Source organism: Euprymna scolopes, chromosome 14, assembly GCF_053919585.1.
Source record: "Euprymna scolopes isolate OS-2025 chromosome 14, ASM5391958v1, whole genome shotgun sequence".
In the NCBI taxonomy this organism is placed as follows: Eukaryota; Metazoa; Mollusca; class Cephalopoda; order Sepiida; family Sepiolidae; genus Euprymna; species Euprymna scolopes.
This window is the reverse complement of record NC_136495.1, coordinates 33,490,508-33,504,075: the sequence shown is the minus strand read 5'-3', so window position 1 is coordinate 33,504,075 and position 13,568 is coordinate 33,490,508. Positions and strand designations below refer to the sequence as shown.

Here is a 13,568-nt window from a genome sequence, read left to right as displayed (position 1 = left end):
TAAATAATGATTAATGGTTTCAACCAACTCCAATAGACATTAATTAATAATTATCACTACAAATAAGATTATACTAAGTTTAAAGATCAAATTATTTCAACCATTCTCAATATACACTAAATAATAATTATTACTAACAAGTTAGATCATACTAATTAAGGTGATATCAAAATATCAGAAATAATAAATAAACTAAGGAACTGACAATCTTTAAATTTAAATTTAACTAATTTACTACAAAATAAAAAAAAAATGAAAGGAAAAAAAATTATTAAACCAATACGGTAATCTCCCTTTGCTAGGTCAACAAGTTATCCCCCTTGATGGTCAAATCGTAATTTAATTTAACAGAAATTTCGGCCTAATGAGAACGCAGAAAAAAAAAAATTAAAATAAATAAATAAATATAAAATAATAAAATATTTTAATCATAATTATACAAATAAATAATTAAATTAAATAATGCTCAATTTTGATAGTCCCACAAAATTAATTAAAATATTATTGTAATAATGATAGCAAATATTAAATAATATATTTCAAGTCGCCATTTCTGCGGTATAGATGGCATGTTTACTATGCACGTTTGAACGAAGTCGAACACATATCTGACGAAGAGATACCTATTCTCGAAATGTTATAAATTCACAGATTTTCCAACAGACCGTCTGACGCAAATAATCTCAATACAACCTTGAATATAATGTATGTATGAAATATTTAAATATATGTATATACTGTATTCAGATTGTATTAATAAATCTTTTCTTCATTTGCTTCAGTTAGTGTCTCTCTGTTTTACTACTGCATTGTACTGCCTTCTACGAATCACATTTATGTACATACTAAAAAATGCTTCAAGCAAACTACATTAACCTCTTTTCTTTTGCTGAATTTTATCTTGAAGTATGTAGGTACCCTACAATAATTTTGTTTCTTCTACTGTCTGCATGTGTTTCTGTTATCTGTTTTTATTCCCATTATAATTCCAGTTGTTTTCTCTTTGTTACCTATTCTGATTATGCCAGTTTTTGTGACTGTGCTTCGCTAGCTAGTCTAGTTTTTATGTACTAAAACGGAGAATATTCTCCTGTAATTAAGCATATTACACATTCTTGTTTATGCATCCTTGTCATTGAATACTTCTTCATGTCAGCCATGATGCTGATTATATAAAAATTAAATCTATAAAATTGTCTGTAAAAAGTTCCATTTATAAATTTTATATTTTATAATTTCGAATTTTCCATGTCTTAATTACAGAATTTGGATTCTATCATGCGTATCAAAAAAAAAAAAAAAAAAAGTATGATCATTCATATATTGAGTATGGATTCACATCTATCGTCATCAATGGAGAAGAACGGTCTCGATGTGTTATTTGTAATAAAGCTTTGACAAACGATTCTATGAAACCAGCAAAGACGAAGCAACATTTGCAAAATGTTCATCCTGAACATAAAGACAAGAACAAAAACTTTTTTGAACGTCATGGGATGCTGTAAAAAAGATGAGACTCGTATCAACAGATTTTAAAGAAAATAAACAGAAAGTTACTGAAGCTTCTTATTTTGTAGCTTTTGAAATAGCAAAGCAGAAAAGACCACATACAATTGGAGAAAATTTGATTAAGCCTTGCTCTCTCAAAATGGTGGAAATTGTGTTGGGAAATGAAATGAAGAAAAAAATTGCAGCGGTTCCACTCTCAAACAGTACTGTTCAAAGGAGGATAAGCGATATGGTCACTGACATCAAGGATCAAGTTGTGCAAGAGATCAAGTCTTCAGCATTTGGATTATTTTCAATTCAACTTGATGAATCAACCGATGTGGCATCATGTTCCCAGTTGATGGTGTTTGCAAGGTATGTTCATGCAGGTTTATTTAAAGAGAAGTTTCTTTTTTGTTCTCCTCTTGAACTAACGACCAAGGCCTCAGATATTTTAGAAAAGGTTTCACTTTTTTTCGACTCAGAGAATCTTTTGTGGGATAATATGTGTGAGTGCTGCACAGATGGAGCACCAGCTATGTTAGGGACAAAATCAGGATTCCAAGTATGTGTGAAAAGGCGAGCTCCAAAAACGAAAGGCATTCATTGTTTGATTCATCGTCAGGCACTCAAAGCCTCACAAACACTTCCAGCTCCATTTGAAAAGGTTTTGGATCAAATAATTCAAATTGTGAATTTTGTCAAAGGAAGAGCTCTAAACTCCCGACTTTTCAAGCAGTTATGTTATGATATGGATGCTACTCATCATTCGCTTCTTTTTCACACAAACGTCTGTTGGCTGTCAAGAGGAAATGTAACTGAGCGAATATTTCAGTTTAGAGAAGAGCTCAAATTGTTTTTCGAGGTTCAAGGTAAGACTGAATTTCTTGCCTGGCTAAACAATGAAGAATGGATCATGCGTCTTGCTTATTTGGTTGATATATTCGACCAGCTGAATAAATTGAATCTTCAAATGCAAGGAAGGAATACAAATATTATAAAATTCGTAGATACCTTGAGAGCTTTTATGAGCAAGCTTGAAAATTGGAAGAGAAAAGTCAATACAAAAAATGTATGTTTGAGAAACTGACATCCATTCTTGATATTTGTGGTGAAGATAAGATGCTTCCACAATTTGCAAAAAATGAAATTTTGCAGCATTTGACAGCACTGAAAAATGAATTCAGCAGATACTTTCCTGAACTTGGTGATAATGAGTTTGATTTAGTAAGAAATCCATTCAAATTTCCAGTTGAAAGAGTCCAAGATGATTGCTAAGATGAATTCCTTGAGCTAAAAACTGATTCACAAGCAAGAGATATGTTTGATGAAAAATCAATAACAAAATTTTGGCCCCTGATGTGCGAATCCTACCGAAAAGTGGCGAAAATATCCGTGCATTGCTTCCATTTGTATCGACATATCTTTGCGAGTCAGGCTTTCCAACTTTGTTGCAAATTAAAACAAAGCAACGCAGTAGATTAGAGGTAGAAAACGACCTGCGTTGTTCCCTGTCAAGCACTCTTCCGAATATTTCAAAATTTGCCAAAGCAAAACAATCACAGTTTTTGTCATTTGATGAATCGTAATCTTCTGAATGAAATTGATTGCAGATTTTAATTTCTTGTTGTTTTACTTATCTTTTTAAATTGCATTAGTTTCATTTTTGTTTTTAAGTAATTCATTATAAATAAAAAATAAATTCTGCTTTTATTTCTATTTTGTATATCCATCGATATTTTCAATTTGTATTTAATTTATAAAACTCAATTATAAACATAAGCCACGTATAATGTTGTGAATGTATATATACAAATAAGGAAAAATAAAAGTTGTTTTGTAATATTTGCATATTATTTAGAATGTATTTTTGAAAAACATTTTTTGGAAATGAGGGGGGGAGGGTGAATGAACCTTTGACAAACGGTAAAAAGGGTGCATGGGTCAAGCAAGCCTGAGAACCCCTGATTTAGAGCATACATTAACCATGATACTTGACTTTTGCATTTCATATTTTTATCCCAGACATTATAAAATAGTTTTTTTTAATCAACATGATGTTCCCTACAGTGCAATGACGACTACAATGTATTTGTAGACTAAGTTACTGTGGGGAGGTGTGTAAAGCTTCCTCTCGGTGCGTGTGTGTAAGAGTGAGATGGATGTTTGCTCTAGTCCCCGACTATAGCAGAAAATCAATCGATTTGAAAAAAAAAAAATTGTGATTTCATCGATTTCCAAGAAAATAAAAGTATTGGAACTGTGAAACATTCATTGATCTTCGTTCAATCCCGAGCAGCTTTGGGTCTCACTGCTATTATATATATATATATATATATATATATATATATATATATTTAATATATATATATATATTTAATATATATATATATATTAAATATATATATATATATTTTAAATATATATATATATATATATATATATATATAACTTGGTGAGTTAGAAGAAGAGAGTAAATTCAATGCTATAAGGTGAGACTTATCCAGATAATGTAATGCTCAACAAATTGCTCTGAAGCTTATATAGAAGATAATAAGAGTGGAAAATGAAGTCACAAAAACTATATGTTGGTGAATATAGAATGACTCATTTATTTAATAAGGGTATGCAGATATTTAGTTAAGGGATAAAGGGGACTTATTATACCAAGATATTTCGAAGCTTAATGCTTCTCATCAGAGGAGTAAAGAATGATGCTAGGTAACTGTTGTGTCGTGGAACAACAGTGAAAATAAGAACAATCAAGTCGAGGTTCGGTTAAGGAATAAGTGTATTAACAATAATGTACAAAGATAGGAAAGCGTGTATATCTGCTGAGCACTCGTATCTCTCTCACCGGTGTTGGAATTACTAGCGCTATTTATAGTGCTAATCGGTGTAAATTCCTCAGTTCAAGGAAGGCTGGTATAGCAGTAACATAATTGGGATGTGACGTCTAGCGAGGGATCTATCAGGGACGAAATAAATCGATAAAATTATTAATGTTGTTTGGGGGGGGACTATATTAAACTCTAAGATGGAGGAGGAGTGTATTATATAAAGTGTAATGTAAAAAGGTATATAGGGTGTCTATCATAGTTTTATAGAATGTGAGTAGTTTATGTGTTTAAACTCAAGGGGAACATATAGAGTGGGTTGGGTGGTAATTCTATTTTATCCGTATGTAAGATGTGTAGTATCTATAAATAGTTTATATGAGGAGGATTTACACTTAAAGGTATTTTATCAAAGGAAGTCACTGAGAACACAATAACACTTGGTGTATGTTTTCAGATGTAATATTATGAGGATAAATTAAAGAGGGAGGTATATGCTAAGTCGGATTAATCAGATGTAACTGTTATCACAACATTACCTATAAAAGGACTATGGCTTATGGCGTAATGCTATGAGATAATGAAAATGGTGGGGTGGATTACATGGGGTGTCGTGTACTAAGGTTTTAATTTAATAAGAAGGGGAAAGACCCGACGGTGAAGTAAGGGACTAAGCTACGAGGGGGTATTAGGTTAGGTAGTAAAAACATGATAATTTTCAGAGGATAATATATAGTAATCGTCCTAAGGATTGCGCCGTTACTAGGTGTAAAGAGAATAGTGAAATATAAGGCAAAGGTATAAAGATAGGGGAGTACAGTTGGTGAGGTACACCCGCATTTATATCAAATTGTTTTGACGTACGACCATCGAGGAGAAACCGGATTCTTCTCTTATTCAAGAAGGATTTAATTATGTGTCCAGTAATACCATATGATCTGATTTTCCTGAGAAGACAATCGTGCCATACTCTGTGAAAAGCCTTAGATATATCTACGGCTACTGCCCTACCTTCCCCTGCTTTGTCTAGTGTATGGTATATAACTTCAGAGATTACTGTTAGGATATCTGCAGTAGAACGGGCTTGCCTAAATCCATAGTGGATGTCGGACAGAAGTTTAGCAACTGTAAGGTGGTGGACTAGAACTTGATTAATTATGGACTCAAATATTTTTTACGAAAAGAGGGAGGAGACTAATGGGGCAATAATTTAATAGGTTAGTTCTTTCGCCAGAATTCTTGTAAAATGGTACCACAGAAGCAGTTTTCCAACAGTCAGGAAAACGAGATTCGTTAAGGCATTTGTTGTAAAGTTTAGACAGCTGGAGCAAACTCAGCAGCGCATTTCTTTAATCGTACAACCAGGATGAGATCATGTCCACATGCTTTTGAGGTGTCAGGGAGGGCATGGTTTGCTGGATCCAATGTAGAGTTTGAGGTAAACTGACTAGCAAGCATGTTAACCTTCTCGGTTGCTGTGCAAACAACCCTATAATTGTCAGATAGCGGGGGACTGTAGATTTCCCATTATTTACTACACTGTTGTAGATTTTCCAGAAATCACGAGTTCCTAATTTCTGCGCTTCAATGCATTTTCTGGTGGTTTTGGTGTATTGTCTCTTAGCTGTCGCTATTTCTTTCTTAAAATTACTTTTAACTTCTGTAAACTTTTGTCTATTTGTACTGGAATTATGTCAGATAAATTTGTATTTATGCATGCTGCCTTTGAGCAATGGCAACTGCACAAGTAGAAGTCAACAATTGAGGAGAGTGGGGTTTGCTATAGAGCATCTGTGTGGGAACATGTGATTCAATTGCCGCTTTGACCCATTTAGTGATCTCATTTGCGTACTCTACTGCAGGAAGAGGAAAGATATCCCCCCCGCGGCATCTCTGATGAGATACCTGATGACTTCCCAATCAGTCTTCTTATAGTATCTTGTCGTTTTGAGCAATGGATTTCCAGCCTTGAATCTTCAGCTTGAAGTCTGATTTCTACCCTTGTAACAGCGAGATCAGCATCTCTGACTAGGCTGTGGGCATTCGTTACACAATCATCGAGAACTGTGGTTAGAAACAGATCTAAAATTGAGACGTTGATCTTGCTGATCTGGAAAACGGGTCGGAAACATTACTGCCTGTAATAGGGAATGCGATATAGAGAAGCTATCTGTTATGCCACCAGCCGCGTCTGTGTGAGTAGAGAATCCAGCCAATGACTGTGGTGAACATTAAAGTCACCAAATACATGTACTTGCACGCTATTATTTAAGGGAGGGTGCTGTATCTATGCTGTGAGAGATTTGGTTGATTATGGTACAGTTCTGGGTCGAGGGAGAGCGGTAGAGAAAATATAATAACTACGCCATATAACGCCTGGTGGTCTGATTGTAGGTTGGATTCTCTTGTCAAGAGGAGGGTGTTTCGAATATAGATTTCATATCGGTGCATATGTTTGTCTGAGTCCGTACGGCAAAGTGGGAGATATCTAGGCATGTTAAAAAAGTTAGAAAGGATGGAGGAATATTGGTGAGTTTCACTTATCGCGAAGATATCCGGGGAGTTTCAACAGCATCTAAATTAGTTATAAGCCTGCGGATATTCGTGAATACAAGCATCAAGGGAGGAGGCAAATTGGCTTTGTTTGAGTTTACGCTTAGTACATTATATATATATATATATATATATATATATATATATATATGTATATATATATATTTATGTCTCGGAAGTAGAATGAAAAGCATATCTTATTTTTCTTTTATTAATATTATTGGAACCTTTTCTTTTTTCCTTGTACACATTTTTGTGAAATATTCCATGGATTTCTGCCTTTGGATTATTATGGACCATCTTCTTAAAATTACGGGATTTCCTTGGATTTTACTAGTACAAATGGAAATTATTTTAAATTTCTTGAAGTTTTACATTTGGATTTTACCGTCACTGGATTTTTTTTTATCTTCCACCAGACTATCCATTCATGTGTAATCACCTTTTTCTTCACCATATTCCCTCTGCTTCACTTTTTTTGTTTTCACGTAAGATCTTTGACTTACTTGTTGTTTCATCAAATACTTCTGCATGCAAAATCCGATCCCGCATTTTGCTAATTCCTACCCTCTGATGAGAAGGAAAGTATTTCTTCGAAACTCCGCGGATTAAGGGCTATCCATTTATCTAGTGTTTCCTTTTCAGATTAAATATGTTTTTAACTCATTTTGAAGTGTTTTTTTTAACATATTTTATTAACTGTTTGCTCATATATATATATATATATATATATATATATATATATATATATATATATGCGTTTCAGGCTATATGTACATAGTATATTTTTTTTACAATACAAACATTATTGGCTATATATGTTTATAGATGTTTTAGTTGCGATTTGATTCAAAATCCGTTTACTATTGTTCTGTTTTCAAAATGGCCCGAAAAAGTTGGATTTCAAATGAGATCACACCTGAAACATCTGTGCGCATATAGCCAATGATGTTTTTATAAGTAAAGTTGATACACAATACTACAACTCTATTAATGAACACTATTTTAAAGCACTAAAATTCCATTGGCTAACAACAATACAAGTAATTTTAATATATTAAAAAAATAAAAAGCCTAATTTAATAAAAATGCAAATTTTTAAATAAAACTTTTGGAATGTACCTTTTTTGTTTCCATAACCTTTTAAATTGTAGTATTAGTAACCTTAAGTCGGAAGAGTTGAAAATCTATCCTTAAAAAAAGGTTTCTTTTTAAAGATTTATAAGTGGTCTTAAATTTTTGATCAGCAGTGTATATATATATATATATATATATATATATATATATATATATATATATATATATATATATATATATATGTATGTATATATATATGTATATAGAAAGAGAGAAAGGGGGAGAGAGAGAGAGAGAGAGAGAGAGAGAGAGGGGAGAGAGTTTTAAAAATTCAGATAAATTCATAAATACTGATTTAAGACTAGATACAGTAACCATAAAATATCTTGCAACTTGGAAAAGAAATATAACACCTTCTTATCGAAATACACATGGTCTCTAAAGTAAAAAAATAAGATAAAAAAGGGCTCCTTCTTTGACAGACTATGAATACCCACGAAAAGATGCCTGTACTTGAAATTTTTGTGGCAGGAGATGCGCAATCTCCAACCACACCTGTTCTGAGTCGACATTGTTAAAACCAGTGGCAAGTGAAGTGTATGTACAGGACGACTGGAAACAAATGCTTGGTCACCCATCTGGTACTAACCAGGCTCAAGGTTGCTTAACTTTGGTGATCTGACGAGAATCGGTGTGTCAACGTGATTATGTCGTATACCTGTACTGAAATAGAGCGTCTTGAACAAAGTTTCAACTACTACACGACACAACTGTTTTCTTTGTTGTAATGAAAAATTAGTTATAATTACGTTCTTTAATAGAGATAAACAACTATATCAAAGAGATTAGAAACTTCAAGTGGTTCATCCTGAATAAATATAATAATAACCAAGATAATTTTTCATAACGAAACCTTAAGAAACCTACAATCTTGTTTAACATAATAAGAACCTTTCCAGCTATGTATAAAACTACTAATCCGATGAAACCGCTATCAGTTATAATTAAATTAAGTATTAAGCTAAGTAGTTAATAGGTAACTTTAACTACAAATATCACAGTAAATATTTGCGCAGACGTAAAATATACGAGGGTCGTTATAAAAGTAAAGCCTCTTATTTTTTTTAATTAAACGTTGGAGAGCTATGAAGACGGGAATAGTACCAGTAAAACAAGCGATCTTTTGTGGTTCAGAATTTATTTTTCTACATAGTCACCATCTTTCTCAATGCATTTTTGCAATTCAATGACGTATCTCCGCTGGCCTCGATATTTATAACTTTATTTTTCAGATTTATTTTTTCAGTGTGTTTTAATGTTCACCCCCCCCCCACACACACACACAAACGACATCGTCTCTGAAAGAAATAAACATTATACCGGTTGTGATAGGAGCAACTGGCTTAATAAAAAAGAATCTTCAGAAATACTTAGAAGCCATCCCTGGAAGACCAAGCTGTAACGAAATACACATAGCAGCCATAAAGAGAACAACATCTATTGTTAAAAGAGCCCTCGGATATAAATTTAAATCATAACAGAATCAAGTGTTCGCTCCACGAGGGAGCCCCTTGATCTCTTAAAACTTACTGCAGTAAAAAAATTACCCCCCATATATATATATATATATATATATATATATATATATATATATATATATATATATATATATATATATTAGTCTTAGTCTGTGCGTTTATCTGCCAGTGCCATAATGCAAATTTATTTGCAAATATTATAGAAAAAGGTGGAGAGTACTGGAAACCTGGGGAGACTTGTTGTCACTCAGCTTCCAGGGAACACCGCAGGCTGTTTTTAGGGAAAGATCTCTGAAGACCTGTGTGAAAGCTCCTTGTGAGTTAATAATAATAATAATAATAATAATAATAATCTTCCCTAGAACTTTGGAATTCCTTTCCGGGTTCCTGCTTCCCTGATTGTATTGACATGCAAAAGTTCAAGTGTAATGTAAACAGACATCTTGCTGCTCAACCCCCTACATAGTATCCTTGCAATCATGTCCCAGAGAGTAGGCCTCTACACAAAAGTCGCAATGTGCCTTGTTTGGGGTGAAGATGCAAAAAAAAAAAAATAGTAGTAGCAGCAGCAGTAGTAGTAGTAGTAGTAGTAGTGGTGGTAGTAGGCAGCCTTAATATAATTAGTTGTTATCGCTTAATGTGTTTGACAATGACACAGAGGACAATACCCTCATCCCATCCCTACAAAGCAAACAAAAGAGTAGAACGAACAAAAAAAAAAAAAAAAAAAAAAAAAATGGGGGATAAAAAAGCGCACAATGACTAAAATTAGCTCCCTTAACTTGTTTTACAGCAAAGCGACATCAGTTGAATCCATCAAAGTTTTTTTGAAGGGGTCACAGGGATCTCGTCTCTTTAGATGATGAAGCTTTAGGGGTCCAAACGCAAACAGCTGTAAAATTAATAAGAGGCGGCAAGGGACATATTATGTTTGAGGATCGTTGATGAGCTAGAAAAATGAAAGTGGGTCGGGGTGGCGGTGAGCATTAAGGCTCGGGAGAATATGTGTAAACAAAGGAGTAGGAGTCTGACAGCATAGATTTTCTTCTTCTTCTTCAGATTGAGGGACATGTGTAGTTCTCTCCCACTACAAGAACTTAGACACCAGGGTCGGAAAGTGGGATTGAGACGTCAGCGTCTCCGAGGAGCACTCTGGCCTGCAAAACGTATCTGGGCAGCACCGTCGGCATTCCTCGGTGACGGCGCCTCAGACTATTAGCAATAAACAAATACCATATAAAAGAGAGAAAGCAAAACCTAGGAGAATAGACCTCCTACAACTGCACAGGAACAGCATTACACCGCTATCAACAGGGGCCAGGCCATTACGGGAATGGTCCAATTTCTGTTGATCTTGGGGACCGAAGATAAAATCCTGAACTGGATTGAGATCAGATTGAGGGGAGATCCTTATCGACGGGGGCATTTTTAATTTATATTTTTGTCCCTAGTCTTCTTCAAGGCACATCTCTATGAGAAAGCTAAGTCACCTTATAAAACCGGTTTAATAAATGGATTGGCTACTTTTTCATTAGCTATTAAACCGAGATTTAAGGAAGGAGCAACTCTTTTTTCAGGACTACCCCTCTTACCTTATTATTTAGAGAGAAGGTATTAACCCTAACCCTAATTCCACTTACACTCACGTTAAAGTACTGAATGTTTAGCGGGGAGACATGCAACATTTTATTTTTTAGTTTTTAGTATGTTGCAACTGAGGATTGAACCGTGGTCTCTCGAACCATTAACGAACACTGGTTAGTTTGCTGAGCTGAATATCTTGCCCGTTGCGTTTCCTAAACTTCTTTCTAATGAAAGTATTTGTGATGTTTGTGTTAGCCACCATCAACTTAAAAACAAAACCCTTTTTTACACTCAGTGTTTTGCCAACCTGTCCGCGATGGTTACACATTTAAAAAAGTAGACAGTCATCTAATAATAAGTCATGATACACATCTACCGTAATATTATATATCGCGTACACACATATAATAAATTCAATACAAAATCAATTGAATATAGGTACAGAACACCAGGCATTAAAAATTAATAACAAACTACAGTACAGTATATAATACACATGTGTATACTCAAATAAAATTATAAATAACATTGTAAGGCGGGGGGGGGGACCGTAACCAGGGGACTGAAAAAAGCCGTATCCTAGGGCTACCGTATCTCGGGATTCTAATGTATATAAGTTGCATAAGGAAAAAGCATTATATAAAAAAGGTTATAGAAACTCTTTATACCATGGCATTTTGAATCCTAATGCTTCTCATCATCAGAAGAAAAAAGAGCTAGGTAACAGGATAAAAGTCATCTGCAACATCTAAAGAAAACATTAGCATAGAATTGGAAAATTAAATTGGATAAAAATAGATAGAGATAAAAGAATAAGGGGCATCTCAAACCAAGCTTCTATCTTTGCATCATCAACATTCTGATTCCCATCTGGCATCAATTGAAATGAGTGGCTCTCGTCTTGGGAAGGCTCCATGTTTTGACAAGCTTCTGGGCCTAACCTTTACTCCTGATCTGAAATGGAACATGTACACCAAATCCGTTGCCAACGCTGCTGGAAAAATGGTGGGATCGTTCTACCGCTCCAGTAGATATCTCACTCCTGATGCAATTTTCTACCTGTATATAAGAGCCATGTACGTCCAAAGATGGATTACTGTTGCCACATATGGCCAGGAGCTCGTAAAACGATCTTATCCTCCCTTGACAGAGTTCAAAATAAACTTCGTAGCTTAGTCGGGAATGTCATTTTCTCTTCCCTGCAACCTTTTTCTCACAGAAGAGCCGTTGCGAACCTGTCTCTGTTTTATCGTTATTTTCATGGCAAGTGCTCGACAGAGCTCCAATCTATGGTTCCTCCCTCGTCAAGCATTCATGAGAAGCACTTGTTTGGTTGTAAATACTATCAATAATTTCCCCCGCTCTTTACCTGTGCCTAAACCTAAACGTAGATTTCATGCACAAATCTTCTTTCTAAGAACTGTACACCTGTGGAACTCTCTTCCATTTGCCTGCTTTCCAGCTGACTACAATATGGCCGTCTTCAAGTCAATGTAAACAAATTCTTGATGAGCCGTTTCGTTTAAGTAATCCAATTTACGAAATTTACACTTCTAACGATTACTATGATATTGTCCTTTTGACCACTGTGCACTCTTTAACCCTTATCCTCAAGTGGCCCCTGGGCCTTGATAAGTGGTGATTCCTTTGTAAAAAAATATTAAAAATATTTTTAAAAATAAATTAAAATAAAAACTCAAATAGAACAGGTATATAAAATACGTTTTGAAGTCATCCAACGCAAAAAATAATAAACAATTTAAAAATAATGTTTATCGATATATTATTGTGGGTGGCTTCAAAACGTATTTTATATGCGTGTTCTAGTGGATTTCATATTTATAAACGCTTTCAAACAGGAAACCAACCTATTAACATAAAAAAAAATGAATAAAATAAAATGCAAGAGACATAAAAATATATAACTGGTGAGTACTGACTAAGAACTTAATGGAGAGCAGTGGGGGGGGGAGCTAATATATAAATAGAGGGATACATAAATCAAATAGAAATGTCAATATAGTGAGTAAATAATGAAATAAAAATATTATCTGTTTTTTAGACTTTTGTTGTTTAAACAACTTTTTGTTTTTTGTTTGTGGTATTATTTATTTTTTAAATTTGTTATTAGTTCTAAGTTTTTTTTATTATTCATTCCCCCCCCAAAAAAATATTATTGATTTTAAAAAAATTTAATTAATAAAAGTTTTGTTGTTATTCATTTTCTAAATGTTTTATCGTTTTAAATTGTTTATTTATTTTTTAAAATTCTTTATTATTTTATGTTATTCATTTTTTAATTTTTTAAATTTTTTTTACCGTAATATAAAACAAACCAGTGTAACCTAGTTCTTCAGTGCTAACATAGTTAGTCATATATATTTACCACAATGAGAATGATGAGTAAAAAAAAAAAATAAAATAAATAAATAAAAAATTAAAAAAATAAATAAATAAAAAAAATAAAAAAATAAAGTTAAAAAAAAAAAAT

General features: G+C 33.6%; 1 protein-coding gene across 1 annotated transcript; it reads left to right on the top strand.

The window, feature by feature from the left end:
- The first annotated feature begins 1,648 nt into the window (after positions 1-1,648).
- On the top strand, positions 1,649-2,578 carry LOC145292713 (protein FAM200C-like). The gene has a single exon (XM_080138750.1). The coding sequence runs from the start codon at positions 1,649-1,651 to the stop codon at positions 2,576-2,578; it is 930 nt and encodes a 309-aa protein (XP_079994876.1).
- The last annotated feature ends 10,990 nt before the right edge of the window (positions 2,579-13,568 follow it).

Bases quoted from the DNA above. Each gene is read 5' to 3' on its own strand.
- LOC145292713 (XM_080138750.1), top strand. From the start codon at position 1,649: ATGGTGGAAATTGTGTTGGGAAATGAAATGAAGAAAAAAATTGCAGCG.